The following is a 17,448-nucleotide window of genomic DNA, read 5'->3' as shown; positions in this document are numbered from 1 at the left end:
AGAGAGAGAGAGCCTGAGCACGAAGAGGGGTAGGGGTAGATGGAGGAGAAGAAACAGACTCCCTGCTGAGCAGGGAGCCTGATGCAGGGCTGGATCCCAGGACCCTGAGGTCATGACCTGAGCTGAAGGCAGACGCTTAGCTAACTGAGCCACCCAGGCGCCTTCTTTTTCACTTTCTTTTTTTTTTTTTTTTTTTTTTTTTTTTAAAGATTTTATTTATTTGACAGAGATAGAGACAGCCAGCGAGAGAGGGAACACAAGCAGGGGGAGTGGGAGAGGAAGAAGCAGGCTCACAGCGGAAGAGCCTGATGTGGGGCTCGATCCCATAACGCCGGGATCACGCCCTGAGCCGAAGGCAGACGCTTAACCGCTGTGCCACCCAGGCGCCCCTCTTTTTCACTTTCTTGATGATGTTGTTTGACACAGTAATTTTAAACTTTTAATTATGTCCAGTTTCTCTATTTTTTCTTTTGTCACTTGTATTTTTATTTATTTTAAAGAATTTATTTATTGAGTTGTGAGAGAGAGCATGAGCAGAGGGGGAGGAGTAGAGGGAGAAGGAGAAGGGGAAGCAGACTCCCTGCCGAGCAGGGAGCTGGACTCCGGGCTCGATCCCAGGGCCCTGGAATCATGACCTGAGCTGAAGGCAGATGCTTCACTGACTGAGCCACCCAGGCGCCCTTGTCTCTTGTGCTTTTAGTGTTATATATAAGAGAGCATTGTTTAACCCAAGATTGCAAAGCTTCATTACTGTTATTTTTTCTTGAGTTTTAAAGTTCTGGTTCCTACTGCTATTAGCTTTTGATTCTGTTTGAGTTGATTTTTGTATATGGCATGAGGTAAGGATTTTAACTCTATTGTTTTTGTTTTTGCTTTTTTTTGTTTTTAAAGGTTTTATTTATTTGAGAGACAGAGCATGAGTGGGGAGGAAGGGGCAGAGGGAGAGGGAGAAGCAGGCTCCCTACTGAGCAGGGAGCCTGATGCGGGGCTCAGTCCCAGGACCCTGGGATTATGACCTGAGCCAAAGGCAGACACCCAACTGATTGAGACACCTAGGTGCCCCTCAACTCTATTGTTTTGAATGTGGATATCTACTTGTCCTAGGGCCTTTTGTTGGAAAGGCTGTTCTTTGGGTTGCCTGGGAGGCTCAGTCGGTTAAGCGTCTGCCTTTGGCTCAGCTCATGATCCCAGGGTCCTGGGATTAAGTCCCTCCTCAGGCTCCCTGCTCATTGGGGAATCTGCTTTTGCTTCTCCCTCTGTCTGCCGCTTGCCCTGCTTGTGCTCTCTTTCTCTCTCCGATAAATACATACATACATACATATATACATACATAAATAAATAAATAAAACTTTAAAAAAACCAAAAGATTGTTTTTTCCCCCCAGTGAATACTTTTGGCACCCTTTTTGAAAATGAGTTGACTGTAAATGTGATCTATTTTTGGTCTCTTCATTCTTCTCTATTCATCTATATGTCTGTCCTTATGCGAGTACCACACTGTCTTGATGGTAACTTTGGAGTAAGTTTTGAAATTGCAAAATGTAAGTCCTCTAACTTTGTAACTCATTTTCAAGATGATTTTGGCTATTCTGGGTCTTTGTATTTCCATAAGAATTTTAGTTAGAGTTTGTTAATTTCTGCAAAGAAGGCAGCTGGGATTTTGAGAGGGATTGTTAAATCAGCAGTTTGTGCATTTTGCCGTGTTTACACTAGTATTCCAATCTGTGAACATTTATATAGGTCTTTCAAATTCTTTTTTTTTTTTTTTAAGATTTTATTTATTTATTTGACAGAGAGAGAGCATGAGCAGGGGGAGAGCGGGAGAGAGAGAGAAGCAGGCTGTGGAGAGAGAGAGAAGCCCCTGATGAGGGGCTCGATCCCAGAACCGTGGGATCATGACCTGAGCTGAAGGCAAACACTTAACCGACTGAGCCACTGAGGTGTCTCAAAATCTTTTAAATAAATTTCATTTTAGGATTGTTCATTGCTCATGTATGGAAGTACAAGTGTTTTTTGTATATTGATCTTGTATTCTGTAATGTTGCTGAACTTACTAGGTCTAGCAGTTTTTAGTGGGTTCCTTAGGATTTTCTGCATAAGATTATGTTATCTGTGCATAGAGATAGATTTGCTCCTTTCTTCCTTCCTTCCTTTCATTGCCCTGGTTTGAACCTCTAGTACAATGAATAAAAGTTGTAAGAGCAGGGGCGCCATGGTGGCACAGCGGTTAAGCATCTGCCTTCCGCTCAGGGCGTGATCCCGGCGTTATGGGATCGAGCCCCACATCAGGCTCCTCCACTATGAGCCTGCTTCTTCCTCTCCCACTCCCCCTGCTTGTGTTCCCTCTCTCGCTGGCTGTCTCTATCTCTGTCGAATAAATAAATAAAATCTTTAAGAAAAAAAAAAGTTGTAAGAGCAGGCATCCTTGTATTTCTGGTGTAAGGGGGAAGCTTTTACCTTATCATTAAGTGTGACGTTGGTTAGCCATGGGCGGTCCATAAATGCTCTTTCTCAGGATGAGGAAGTTCCCTCCTATTCCTAGTTTACTATCTGTTGTCATTGTTGTCTTCAATCATGAAAGCTGTTGGATTTGGCCAAAAGCGGTTTCTGTCTACTGAGATGGTCTTGTGGTTTTGTTCTGTATTCGGTTGTGATTGTGTGTTACATTATTTTTCAGATGCTAAACCAACCATGTTTTCCTAGGTTAATTCTCACCTGATCATGTTCAAGCTTTTTTACATGTTGCTGGATTCGGTTTGCTGTGGCGTGTTGGTCTACAGTTGTCTTGCGATGCCTTTGCTTTTGGTATCAGGTTATTTGTAGCCTCATAGAATGAGTTGAGAAGATTCCCTCCTCCTTTATTTCTTGGAAGAGTTTGAGAATAATTGATCTTAGTTCTTTAAATGTTTGGTAGAATTTAAAATCTTTCACTTGTAGGAAGTTTTTTGATTACTAGTGCAATCTCCTGGGTGTATTTGTGTTTTCTATTTATTGTGTCTGATTTGGTAGTTTCTAAAAGTTTGTCCATTTCATCTGTGTCATTTAATATTGTCTTACTGTTATTCACAGTATTTTTTTTTTTTTTAAGATTTTCTTTAGTTATTTGAGAGAGAGTGAATGAGAGAGAGAGAGCATGAGTGGATGGGGAGCAGGAGGGGCAGAGGGAGAGGGAGAAGCACACTCCCCACTGAGCAAGGAGCCTGATGTGGGGGTAGATCCCAGGACCCCAAAATCATGACCTCAGCCAAAATCAAGAGTTGGAGGATTAACCAACTGAGCCACCCAGGTGCCCCCACAATATTCTTTTTAAAATCCTTTTTCTTTCCGTAAGGTTAGTAGTAATTGCTCCTCTTTGACACCCCCTTGGTCATTCTGTGCAACTTTTTATCAATTTGTTGATCTTTTCAAAGAACCAGCTGTCCAGGGTGCCTGGCTGGCTCAGTCAATAGAGCATGTGACTTTTTTTTTTTTTTTTTTTTTGAGCGTGTGACTCTTGATTTTGGGCTTGTGAGATCAAGCTCCATGTTGGGTGTACAGATTACTTACAAACAAAGTCTTAAAAAAAAAAAATAGAACCAGCTTTTGGTTTGATTGATTTTCTTATCTTTCTGTTCTCTATTTCATTTGTTTCGGGTCTGATTTTTATTATTTTTTCCCCTCTGCTTGCTTCAGATTTTATGTGCTTCCCTTTTCCAGTGTCTGAAGGAAAGTTGGGTAATTCACCTAAAATTTTGTGACTTAGACATTTACAGCTATAAATTTCCCTAAGTAATGCTCCATCTGAATCCCGTAAGTTTTAGTATGTTGTTTTTTCATTTCATTCATTTCAAAGTATTCTCTAATTTTCCTTATCAGTTTTTTTCTTTGTCCTTTTGGTTTTTTAGGAGTGTGGTGTTTAATTTCCACTTACATGGAAATTTACTAAATTTGTTTTTGAATTCCTATCTTCATTACGTTGTTGGAGAACATACTTTGTATGATTTGTGCCCTTTTGCATTCACATTCTTGCTCCTAGCTTATGTTCTGTCTTGGAGAGTAGGTTTTATATGCATTTAGAAGAATGTGTATTTTCTTTTTGCTGGGTGGAGCATTGGGACTGCTTTAAATTTCAAAATAATCCTAGGAGAGAGTATTTTTGTTCTTACCTCCATTTTGCAGAAGAGCAAATTAGGCTCTAAGCCTCAATTGATTGATTAACTTGTCTGCAGTCATAAAGCCCAGAGTTGGTAGAGGCAGGATTTGAGCCTACGACTTTGCAGACTTTAAACCTATGTTAACTTGCCATTGAGAATGAAGTGAGTGTGGGGTTGGAAAGGTGATGAAATTAGTTAGCAAATGAAGGAGACTGTGGAGTCCAAGGGAGGTTTGTTCCTGTTTGAGAGGAGTGTGAGAGGAACTGGTGGAGAAAGAGGTTAAAAATGCTTGATTAGGGGTGCCTGTGTGGCTCAGTTGGTTAAGCATCTGTCTTGGCTCAGGTCATGATCCCGGGGTCCTGGGATCAAGCCCCGTGTCAGGCTCCACCTTCAGCAGGAGTCTGTCTGCTTCTCTGTCTCCCTCTGCCCCTCCCCCTGACTCAAGCTCGCGCGCTCTCTCTCTCTCTCAAATAATTAAATAAAATCTTAAAAAAAATGCTTGAGTAGGAAGAAAATACGGGTGAGAGTTTAGGTTGGTGGCTGGAGCTGGGGAAGGGTGAGGGTTTTGTAGTTAGGAAGACAGGGGTTCAAGTCCTAGGTCTGTGCCTGTTTAGCTGTATCAGACAAGTGATGCTACTCTCTGAGCCTCACCATCCTTATCTGTAAAATGGGGGGAAATGTTAAAGCAGAGGTGAGGAGGGTAGGCTAAAGGTCAGGACTGAATGGGGATCAAAGGGAGAGTTGGGGTAACTTTTCCCAGATGGGTTTAATTTTTTGTCTGTGATATAGAAGGAGGGAGGGCAGTGAGTTTGAACCTCAAAAAGGTCTGGAATCCTTAGCAAAAGAAAATTACTTTCCTAAATTTTCACTTCACTTGCCACAACCAATGTGTCTGTTGCTCTCCTCACAACTCTTTCACCTGCATCTCTTTCTTCTCTGCTGGGAAGATGGACCCGTCCTTCCCTGGGTTCCTATCCCCCTAATTGCCTTACTGAGAACTTCTGGTTCCCTTGCCTCCTACCTTGCTCCCCTTGCCCTCCTCCACACATCTGCCTGGGGGCTCTTCTGATGAGCAAAGGTTCGAGCAGACTCTTTCATGGGTAGCTGTTTCTTACACTGTCTCTCCACCATCCCTAGACGGTTAGTGTCCTGATGAACTCTCTGTGCCCTTCCTTTTCTCAGCTGCTGCAGAAGTTCCTGGTCTCTACTAGAAATACCATGGTTCATTAATTTCTTCCCCTGTTAGTAGCTACTTACATTGTTTCCAGTTTTGCTCCTGCAGGCAAGACTCAGTGAACATACTTGTAGTTGTCTCCTTGGTCAATTGGCAGATGTCTCTCTAGGGAGAGTCTGATTTGAATTGCTGGGCCAGAGAGTAGGCATGGCTTTACTTTGTAATCATGTTGTATTTCTAAGTGTCTATATATTCTTCTCACTTTGTAAAAAAAAATTTTTTTTAGGTTTACTAATTTATTTTGTAGTGAGAGAATTTATTTTAGAGTGAGAGAGCACGAGTGAGAGGTGCAGAGGGAGAGGGAGAGAATCTCAAGTAGACTTTGCATTGAGCGTGGAGCCTGACGCAGGGCTGGATCTCACAACCCAGAGATCAGGACCTGAGCAGAAACCAAGGGTCATTCGCTTAACCAACTGCACGAGCCAGGCGCCCCTCCCTTTATTTTTATTTTATTTTTTCCTTTATTCTTTATATTTATTGTGATTCACAACATATTGCTTGCAACTGGCTTTTTATACTTAGCAATGTGTTTTAGACATCTTTCTGTCAGAATGTAAAGATCCTAATTCCTTTTTATAGGTGTATGAGTTTTGTTTGTTTTAAGATTTACTTATTTGAGAATGAGAGAGAGCTTGTACTCGTGCATGGGTGGGTAGGGGCAGAGGCAGGGAGAGGGAGAGAAGCAGGCTCCCTGCTGAGTAGGGAGCCCTACATGGAGCTCAGTCCCACCACCCCGAGACCATTTCCTAAGCCAAAATCAAGAGTTGGACCCTTTACCAGCTTAGCCATCCAAGTGCCCCAATATATAAGGTTTTTCGAACTAGCTCCCTACTGATGGACATTTAAGATGTTTGCTAGTTTTTGCTCTAAGAATAATGCTGTAGTGAATAATCTTATTACCTTTGTTCTTATGTGCTTTCATAATATGCTTCTATGCATAGGATAAATTCCTAGAAGTGGAATTTCTGGGCCAATATGTGTATCTATGTAATTTTAAAAAATTGAGGTGAAATGCACATAACGTAAAATTAGCCATTTGAAAGTGAACAGTTCGGTGGCTTCGGTACCTTGTTCTAGATACGAAACATTTCCACTACTCCAGAATAAAACCCTATACCCGTTAAGCAGTTACTTCCCATTCCTCGCTCCTGCCCCTGGCAACCAGCAATCTGTATTTCAGTTCTATGGATTTAACTGTTCTGGATATTTCATGTAAATCGGTTTTTTATGTCTGGCTTCTAATGTTTTCAAGGTTTATCCGTGTTGTGGTATGTATGAGTTGTAGCGTTTATTTATTTGTTTATTGGCTAAATAGTATTCCAGTATAGGGGCGCCTGGCTGGCTCAGTCAGTAGGGCATGCCACTCTTGATCTTACATCCGTTATGTGTTCCATTATATGTAACTGCCGCAATTTGCTTATCCATCCAGCAAGAGACATTTGGGTTGTTTCTTTCATTTGGTTATTGTGAATAATGCCAGTATGAACACTTGTGTACAAGGTTTTGTTAGGTACCTGTTTTCAGTTCTCTTTGGTGTATACGGAGGAGTGGAAGTGCTGAGTCGTAAGGCAGTTCTATGTTTAACTTTTTGAGGAACGACACACTGTTTTCCGTAGTAGCCGTACCATTTTACCTTCCCACCAGCAGTATATGAGGGTATTGATTTCCTTGCATCCTTGCCAACACTTAGTATTTTCCTTTTGTAAAAAATTATAGCCATCTTCATCAGTGTGAAGTGGTTGCACGTGTAATTTTGATACATCTTGCCAAATTATCTTTTGTAGACTCCAAATTATATTTGGTGTATAAATTATATTCTTACTGGCAGTGTATAAGTAGGAGTAAGTTTCTTCATACCTCTTTCCAACACAGTATTATAATATGTAACTCTTTGCTTTTTTTTTAGAGATTTATTTATCCATTTGAGAGAGAGAGCGAGCATGAGCAGGAGGGACAAAGAGAGAGGGAGAGAGAGTCTGAAGCAGATTCCACGCTGAGCATGGAAGCCTGACATGAGGCTCGATCTCACAATCTCCAGACCACGAGCTGAGCTGAAACCAAAAGTCGGAGGCCCAACCGACTGTGCCACCCAGGCACTCCCTCTTTGATTTTTGTTAATCTGATAGTTGAAACATGAAATCTTAATGTATTATTGGTTTTTTTTAAAGATTTTATTTATTTGAGAGAGAGAAAGCGAGAGAGAGCGCAAGCAGAGGGCGGGGCAGAGGGAGAAGGAGAAGCAGGCTCCCCGCTGAGCAGGGAGCCTGACACGGGACTCAATTCCAGGACCCTGGGATCATGACCTGAGCTGAAGGCAAATGCTTAACCGACTGAGCCACCCAGGTGCCCCTGTATTATTGTTTTTTAAAGTTCCTTTCTTCTTCTTCTTTTTAATGTGTACATGTTCATGCATTCATTTCATTTTTTTTTTTAAGATTTTATTTTTAGGTAATACCAACACCCAGTGTGGGGCTCGAACTCACAACCCTGAGATCAAGAGTTGCATGCTCTACCAACTGAGCCAGCTGGGCGCCTCTTCTTTTTAGAATTTCTTGTATTGAGTTACCTTGTCCATTTTTTCTTATGTTTGAGCTATTTGTATTTCCTTCTCTTGTAAATTGTCTCTTCGTATCCTTTACCCAGTTTTTACTGGTTTGTTTGTCTTTTTTTTTGATTTGTAGTAACTTGACACATATTACAGGAATTACTACTTTGTGATACGAGTTGTTAGTATTTTGCGTGGTCTGTCTTTCTATCAACATTTACTTGCCCACTATGTTCATGTCCTAGGTGCTGAACTATATAACCCAGGAGACCCAAGGCTGGCCTCCTGGAGTTTGTTCTAACAGGGGAGTGCAGGGAGACAATATATAAATAATCAAGATAATTTCCAGTTATGGTCCATTCTTAGTGGGCAACAAAACAGGATGTCATTATGATAATGGATGATTAGGTAGGAGTCTGTTTATACGGAAAGCTGCGGGGAAGATGGTAAGCTGAGTCCAGACACAAAGACAAGATAGCTGGTCAAGTTGCTGGCAACAGAGAATGCAAAGGCCACCAGGGGGTTGAACCTGGCATATCTGGAGCAGTGGAAGGTGCCAGTGGGACTGGGAAGAGTGATCAAGGGGAGCAGCAGGTGATGCTGGGAGGGAAGCAGGGGCCAGGAGCATCTACCCTTCCGTGGGAAAGAGTAGCACATTTTATGCTAAGTACGACGGGAAGCCTCGAGAGGGTACTAGGTAGGAAGTTATTAGATTGTAAGTGTTTTTTCAAATCATTAATAATTGCTTGAGAACTTTTAATGACTGCTTATTATTTCAGTTATGTATAAACCACAATTTATTAAACTCGTTGACAAATTGTTTTTTTTTTTCTCCCCCCTCGTTTTTACTCCTGTAAAATTCGGATAAAGATAGCTGTAAGCTTGACTGCGTTCTTAAGTTATTTTCCTACAATTAGATTTTTATGAGCAATGTTTAAAGGTGTTTGATGCATGAAATTCCACAGCCCTCCGGTGTGTACTTTTGTGTTACAGAGTGTGTTAATGACAGCTACTGGTTTGGGAGAGATAGAAGCTGTGACTACTGCTTTGATGAGCCACTGCTGAAAAGAACAGATAAATACCGGACTTACAGCAAGAAGCACTTTCGGATTTTCAGAGTAGGTGACAAATATCAATATGTTTGGGAGAACCGGTAATGTCGTCACCACCCCGAGATATCTTAGCACTGTAACTCCCCACTGTTAAAACTTTGAAATAAAATGTTCTCTATTTTAGGAAATGGGTCCTAAAAACTCTTACATCGCATACATAGAAGATCACAGTGGGAATGGAACCTTTGTAAATAGAGAGCTGGTAGGGAAAGGAAGACGCCTTCCTTTGAATAACAATTCTGAAATTGCACTGTCAGTGTGGAGTAATAAAGGTAACATTACTATCTTCTGGTTACTGGATCTTTTCTTCCTCTCCTATAAAGGGAAAATGGACATTATGCCCTTGGCAGAGTATGGTTTGGATAAATAAAGTATTCAGGATTGGATAAAGGTCAGTATTCAGGATCCAGCGCAGCCCTAGGTGCATTTTTAAATGAACGAAACATTGCTATCAAGGTAGATTTTCTCAGGTTTGATTGGTTGGGTTAGTTTTGTGTAAGGCCTTTGCTGTCAGTGGAATGATACTGCTTAAGACGGCTCTTCGTTCATTGACTGTTGCAGTTCATACCACATCAGTCGGGGTCGATGAGTTGTTTTAGGCCATGAATCCTTCTCCTTCCTTCTTCCTTCCTTTCTCATTCTTCCCTTTCATCCCTTGCATTCCTTAATTGCTGCCAGTATGAACTTCGTCGACCTGCCAGGCATTGGGGTTTTTCAGGCAGAATCTCAGTTTAAAGCTTCTACCTTAAATACCACGTGGTTATTCTCAAAGTGTTGGTGTTTACTGTCATCATGGGGCAACATTTTGTAAGCAGCCACTCCTAAAACTTCACTAATGCCACATCTAAGACGAACACATGTCTCAGCACAGAAAGAATAAAACAACCAATAGAGTTAAACGTAATCTCATGTGATTTTTAACCCTTGGACAAGAAGAAGACTCTCATTTCTTTGAAAAGAAAAAAAAAACCACACAGAACTTTATACGAAACTACGTGAGAGTTGAATGGCTGGGAAGGATGCATGTGTGGGGGGGGTAACACCTTAAAAATACAGGTGCCCCCAGGTGCTGTCACATAGCTCCTGGTCTAGGAGTCCCAGGGATATAAAAAATCATGCGTAGGTGATTCTCATAGAGTCAGTCTTCAGACTGGGCATCCTAAAGCACATTTTATGATAGTTTTCCCTGTTTCTCTTTTGTTTTCTATCTGATAATTACAGTCAGGGCAGCTGCATGGGGTTTTGCTGTTTGAGACCCCCTGATGCAGGTGACAATCAGGTGCTGAGATTTGGTCTGTCTTACTTGACAAGCTGTGTGCCGCCTTTTCCTAGTTGGTCTCTCTGAGGCGCACCTTTTCTGCTTTGGAACAGGTGTCCTATGGGCTACATGTGGCCAGAATCGAACTAGATCAGGCTGTTACTCTGCAGATTGCATTTGGTTTATTGGCATTTTATTAAGCATTTGCTGTTTGTACTTGAACGTGAAAATCCAGATTGCTTTAAAGAGGTGGATTGCCCACACGGATCCGGTAATCCCATACCTGGAGCATTAGCCAGTGCTCAGTAGAGCCTGCCTTTTTCTAGATGTGCGGTATGTTGCCCATTCAAGTCCTCGCTGCTCCACCTTGTCTAACACTCACCCCAGCCTTCCCTGTGTACATCACCTTGGCTTCTGTGGGCAACTGAGTTTGCAGCTCTTGAAGCACACCTTGACTTCTGTGAGAAATAGGTCTCCAGCGTCCCTCAAATTCCCAGATTCTCAGATGCCACTGGAACCTCTTGGTTCATAAATACCCACAAGCATAGAGAAACAGTTGTATGTTTGCCAGTAGATTTCATTCACTACGCAGGTGTCTGTCTGATGAGGACCAGCCTGGGATGAAGTAGACTCAGGTGGCTCAGATTTGTGCCAGAATTGGAACTCTGCGTTACTCCAGGGAGGTCGAAACCTGTTGCCTGAATACGAGAAACTCAGGGGTCTCAACAAATTTCACTCTTTTTTTTTTTTTTAAAGATTTTATTTATTTATTTGACAGAGATAGACAGCTAGCGAGAGAGGGAACACAAGCAGGGGGAGTGGGAGAGGAAGAAGCAGGCTCATAGTGGAGGAGCCTGATGTGGGGCTCGGTCCCAGAACGCCGGGATCATGCCCTGAACCAAAGGCAGACGCTTAACGACTGCGCCACCCAGGCGCCCCAACAAATTTCACTCTTTCAAGATGATATAGGCAGTTGTGAATTTACCATTGATTTTATAGAATTGAAATGTTGGTAATTGGTTGAAGCCTTGGCCCACAGGGATGGTTAAATTTTTAAGTGAGTGGGGTTATTTTTCTTTCTTTTTTTTTTTTTTTTTTTTTTGCATACAGCCCAAATAATGGAGAAATAAGGGGATTTGGGGGAAAATGCTATTTATTTAACTTCCCAAGTAGGTTCAAGATGGTTTGCACTATAAAATGCCAGACATGTAGAGGTATATAAATGGGAAAGAGAGGGTAACACTTATCTTCTAGTATTAGAAGTAGTATTTCTAGTATTAGAAATTAGACCTGTGGTCTAATTTTATTGGGATGTTTATTTACCTAGAACATTTTTTTCTAGGCTCAAACGAATTGCTTTTTGGTTCTGGGCATATGCTGATCTGCATAGGTATTTTTTTTTTTTTTTTTCCTGCTCAGGCAGGGACTAATCTTGCATGGGTATTTTATATTAGTTGCAATTGATAAATAATTTCTGGGGCAAAGGAATAAGGCTAGCATGTATGTATGGATTTCCTGCACTATGGTGAGATGATGCTGTGTATTTCTATGAAAGAGTGGATTCGACTGTCATTTTCCATGGATTTCATAATATAGGAATGAAATATAATTTCATAATATTATGAAATTATTATTAGCCTGGCTAAATAATTCTGTTAGAGTTAGGTGTTAAATATAATTAAAAATAATTATCTTACATCACATGTGTTTATTAAGTTTTAGGACCATTTATCTTCTCCTTATTGAATGAATTAATGAGACTTATTTCTGTCCTTTCTCCCTTAGTTTTTGTATTTTTTGATCTGACTGTAGATGATCAGTCAGTTTATCCTAAGGAATTAAGAGACCAATACATCATGTCAAAAACTCTTGGAAGGTAAAATTTTCTTTTGTTATTATGGAAATTGCCATTCGTTTTTTTCTGAACATTTGTCATTGATTAGTTTCTTGTTCCTGGTTTTATAACATTCATTAACTTCATATTTGTAGGGAACTTGTTTGTCATCGGTGTGTTACTGATTTATTTGATAAATTAATTTTTAAAAAGTTCTGATACCATACAATTCATCCATATAACGTATATAATTTAATGATTTTTAATATATTCACAGAATTGTGAAACCTTTACCACAATCAATTTTAGAACATTTTTATTACCTTCCAAAAAAGAAACACTTACTGCATTTATGCCCTCTTCAGAATTTGTGACATCTTGGGAAGTGAAATGAAACTGAGCATTGAATCGGGGCAAAGTTCTTAAAATGTTTTGTTTCAGGACCCCTTACACTTTTTCTTCCTTCCTTCCTTCCCTTCTTGAAAGATTTTATTTATTTGAGAGAGAGAGAGCAAGAGAGCGAGAAAGAGCATGAGCTGGGGGAGGGGCAGAGGGAGTGGGAGAAGCAGACATCCCGCTGAGTGGGGAGCCCTGTGCAGGGCTCAGTTCCAGGATCCTGAGATCATGACCCCAGACACTTAATGACTGAGCCACCCAGGCAGTCCGGGACTCCTTACGCCCTTAAAAATTACTGAGGACACCACAGGGCTTTTGTTCACATGGCTTAAATCTATTGATATTAATTGTATTATAATCAGTTATAATACAGACATTAATAGTATTTATTAATGCATTAAAGAACTCACTTATGTTAAGATAAATAATGTTTTTGGTGAGCCTGGGTGACTCAGTTGGTTAAAGTGATTTCGGCCCAGGTCATGATCTCAGGGTCATGGGATTGAGCCCCCATGTCAGGCTCCCCACTCAGTGGGTTGGGGTTCTTTCCCTCTCCCTCTGCCCTTCCCACTCATTCTCTCTCTCTCAAATAAATAAAAAAATCTTTAAAAAAAAGGTAAGTAATGTTTTTAGTGCACAATTATTCTTTAAATAAAGATCAATGAGAAGAGAGACATTGTTTCACGTTTTTGCAAATGTCTTTGATATCTGTTTTACTAGAAAATGACCAGATCCTGATACTTGCTACTTTGTTTGGTCTATTATATCACATGCCATACAGCCTCTGGAAAATTGTATGCTCATGAGAGAATGAGAATGAAAAGGGCAAATAATATCTTAGTATTATTTTGCACATAGTTTAGGCTTTATGGACACACCCTGAAAGCATCTTGGGGTCTCTTAGGGGTTGCCTAATCCTACTTTGAAAACCACTTCCTTAGGTTTTTAAGTTTTATTTATTTAAGTAATCCGTATACCCAATATGGGGCTGGAACTCATGACCCCAAAATAAGAGTCACGTGCCCTCCTACCTGAGCCAGCCAGGCACCCCGAGAACCACTTCCTTAAGGACACCTTTACCATATTGCATCATGGTCCTTCAGTCTCCCACCCCTCCTCCACCCGAGAGACCTTTCTTTTAACATTTTTGGAAACAGGAAAGTAGAAATTGGTAGAAGGAAATAATCACCTGTATTCCTGCCACATAGAATCAGACACGGTATACTTTTTATGATCATCTATGGGAGATATTTTAGTTGATGGATATTAAATTCAGTAACTCACTATGTTTTCATATTTGCATTGATGCTTGGAAATTTACAGCCAAATTTGTGCCCACCCTTAAGAAATATATGGGACTCTTATTTTTTCTAAGGGAAAATCCTCTAACTTTTAGCAGATGACAGAATCTTATATGAGTCAGGAAAGAAAAGAAATTTACTAACTCTTGTAACAGGGGCATGGCTGATTTCAGGTATGACTGGACCAGGTGGCCTTTAGGGCTTTATTTCACTCTTCGAGTTCTGATTATCTGTGTGGCTTTACCTGTGGCTGGATTTAGGGCTCCTACAGTGTTGCCAGGGCTCCGGCTCCCATCTATTGATTCAGCTACTATAGGTTGCCTTTAGATTTGCTTTCTCTGTGTGGCAGGAAAGATGGTTTCCAGGAGCCCCACATTCATATTTTTTTTCCTTCTAGAAACCACCACACGTAGAACTTTTTCTTTCCCAACATCAGCATTTGATTCCAGGGAGAACCTTGACTGGCTCAATTTTGGTTACATGTCCACCCCACGGTACTATTAGAGATACTCCACTAGGGCTGCATCGATGCAGGGAAAATTTCTCAGACAAAAGGTGACTTAATTAGAAGGGCAATTGGAAAGTGTTTTGAGCACATTTTAAAATATAATAGTTATACAGACCGTTATCTCACAGTATATACAAAAATTAACTCAAAGGAAAAAACTAGGGGCACCGGGGTGGCTCAGTTGGTGAAGTGTCTGCCTTCGGCTCAGGTCATGATCCCGGGGTCCCAGGATCGAGACCCACGTCAGGCTCCCTGCTCAGCAGGGAGTCTGCTTCTCCCTCGGACCCTTCCCCTTCTCATTCTCTCTCTCTCTCTCTCACTCACTCTCAAATAAATAAAATCTTAAAAAAACCCAAAACCTAAATGTAAGATAAAGCTATTAAACTGTAAGAAGGAAACAGGGATAACCCTTCATGACCTTGGATTTGGCGTTGGTTTCTTAAATATGGTACCAGAAGTATAAGCAACAAAAGGAAAAAAAAATGGATAAATTAGACTTGATCAAATTTAAAAACTTTAGTGCATCAAGATACTATCAAGGGAGTGAAACGCAACCCACAGAGAGAAAATACTTGCAAATGGTATATCTGATAAGGATCTAGTATTCAGAATAAAGAACAACAAAAGAAAAACTATCCAATTTATAAATGGGCAAAGGATTTAAATAGCCTTCTTGAAAGAAGATGTACAATTGACCAGCAACCACACTGCTCATCATTAGTCATTAGGGAAATGCAAATGAAAACCACCATGAGATACTACTTTGCAGCCACTAGGATGGCCATAGTAAAGAAACGGAAGGTAACAAGTGTTTGTAAGGATGCAGAGAAATTGGAAACTCTATATACTACATGGGAACGTGAAATGATGTAGCCACTGTGGGAAATAGTTGATTGGTTTATCAAAGAGTTAAGCATAGAGGGGTGCCTGGGTGGCTCAGTCGTTAAGTGTCTGCTTTCAGCTCATGGCGTGGTCACAGGGTCCTGGGATCGAGCCCTGCATCGGGCTCCCTGCTCTGCGGGGAGCCTGCTTCTTCCTCTCCCACTCCCCCTGCTGTGTTCCCTCTCTCGCTGGCTGTCTCTCTCTCTGTCAAATAAATAAATAAAATCTTAAAAAAAAAAAGCGTTAAGCATAGAATTACCTTATGACCCAGTGATTCCCCCTTGTAGGTATATAACCCCCTCCCAGTTGAAAACAGGTGTTCAAATAAAACTTATGCATGAATGTTCATTTCAGCTCTATTCACAATAGCCAAAAGGTGGAAACAATCCAAGTCTCCATCAACAAATGAATAAACAAACTGCGATATATCTGTACAATGGGATATTATTTATATATTTATTTTTTTTAGTATTTTTAAAAAGATTTTATTTGTCAGAGCACAAGCAGGGGGAAGTGGTGGACAGAGGGAGAAGCAGGCTCCCCACTGAGTAAGGGCTTGATGTGGGACTCAATCCCAGGACCCTGGGATCATGAACTGAGCCAAAGGCAGACGCTTAACCAACTGAGCCACCCAGCGCCCCACAGTGGAATATTATTTAGCTATAAAGAGGAATGAAATACTGATCCATACTACAGCATGGCTGAACCTTGAGAACATGCTAAGTGAAAGAAGCCAGACACAAGGGGCCACATGTTGTGTGATTTCATTGATAGGAGATATTCAGAAGAGGCAAATCCACTGAGACAGAGCAGATGAGTGGCTGCCAGGGGCTGGCTGCAGCATAGAATGGGGGTGGGGTTTGCATTTGGGCTGATAAAAAAGTTCTGCAACTGGACAGGGGTGATGGTTGCACGACACTGAGGATGTACGTAATGCCACTGAATTGTCCATTTTAAAATGGTTACAACGGTAAATTTTGTTATGTATCTATACAATATGCAATTATTAATTTTTTAGTTTTAAGGATTTTATTTATTTATTTAACGGAGAGAGGGAACACAAGCAGGGGGAGTGGGAGAGGAAGAAGCAGGCTCCCAGCGGAGGAGCCTGATGTGGGACTCGATCCCAGGACTCTGGGATCACGCCCTGAGCCAAAGGCAGACAGTTAACGACTGAGCCACCCAGGCGCCCCATACAATATGCAATTAAGAAAAAGTCTTGGCAAACCCATCGTCCCATTCCAAAGTCATAATAGTTACAGTCTACTTCGGGTGTGTAATGAGTGATTGATACTTGAGTAACCATTTCCTTCCCTTGACCCAAGCTTTGGAGAACAGAGCTCATCGGATTACCCGTATTTTAGGTGGTACCCTGGGTATTAGTCCTCCTCCCATTACAGTATCTCAATTAATTGCAAATCTTTAAGAGTTAGCTGCAAGCAGGTTAGTTGCCTAATACTTTTGTTTTTTTGGTATCGTGGTTTTTTTGGTCTTGTGATTTTATTTAGGGTGAAATTCATGGCATCACCTGCTGGTGTAGTTCGCTTGAATAAGAAAGACCATATCAATGAAAGTAATTCATTTGTAGTTGCGATTTACTATAACTTTTGTCAGTCATTCATTTTTGTCTAGGACTTTGTTCTACTTGATGCTTCTCTGACTCTAGGATAAGTAATTTCTCTCTTTATTTGTTCTTAGCGTCTTTCTGAGAATTTCACACTTTTGGGTGCCAGTAAGACTTAAGTTTGTATCTCTCAGCTCAAAAAGTGGAATTTGGAGCTGACTCAGTGCTGTTGGATGGTCCACATTCACTTATGCCCTTGACATTTTAACACTGGTGAGGTTTCACTGTGTTGTCTGCAAACAGGGACAATGGAAGAAGGGTTGTGTGTGGACGGTGTTTAACTTGTAATAGTTGAGGCCAGCACAGTAGTGATGGGTCTCATGGTTGAGAGCATTCTGATAATTGATCATTTTATGTTTCTCTCTGTAGCGGTGCCTGTGGTGAAGTGAAGCTAGCTTTTGAGAGGAAAACATGTAAGAAAGTAGCCATAAAAATCATCAGCAAAAGGAAGTTCACTATTGGCTCTGAGAGTGGGGCAGTAAGTACCTGTTTGTGGATGCTCAGCTGTTTTTAACACTTCTTAACGTTGCCACATAATTTGAGAGTGGTGATTTTCAGTGTCAGCAAGAATTCACTGTTCACATATGTGAATGTATATTAAACAACATTGAAAAATTTTGAG

At 41.0% G+C, this 17,448-nt stretch overlaps 1 protein-coding gene across 4 annotated transcripts in view; it reads left to right on the top strand.

Moving 5' to 3' along the window:
• The window catches only part of CHEK2 (checkpoint kinase 2), a 49,127-nt gene that overhangs the window by 11,020 nt on the left and 20,659 nt on the right, over positions 1–17,448 (top strand). For 3 of the 4 annotated variants that reach the window (XM_048221639.2, XM_057305895.1, XM_026484710.4), the window contains exons 5-8: positions 8,905–9,029; positions 9,148–9,295; positions 12,067–12,157; positions 17,196–17,304. In XM_048221639.2, coding sequence (XP_048077596.1) covers positions 8,905–9,029; positions 9,148–9,295; positions 12,067–12,157; positions 17,196–17,304 — 473 coding nt within the window. Of the gene's footprint in view, positions 1–8,904; positions 9,030–9,147; positions 9,296–11,623; positions 11,672–12,066; positions 12,158–17,195; positions 17,305–17,448 lie in introns of all 4 variants that reach the window. The other variant, XM_057305894.1, reaches the window with a different exon arrangement.

The sequence above is a fragment of the Ursus arctos genome, unplaced genomic scaffold (assembly GCF_023065955.2).
Source record: "Ursus arctos isolate Adak ecotype North America unplaced genomic scaffold, UrsArc2.0 scaffold_34, whole genome shotgun sequence".
Lineage (NCBI taxonomy): Eukaryota > Metazoa > Chordata > Mammalia > Carnivora > Ursidae > Ursus > Ursus arctos.
This window is presented reverse-complemented; position numbering and strand designations above follow the sequence as displayed.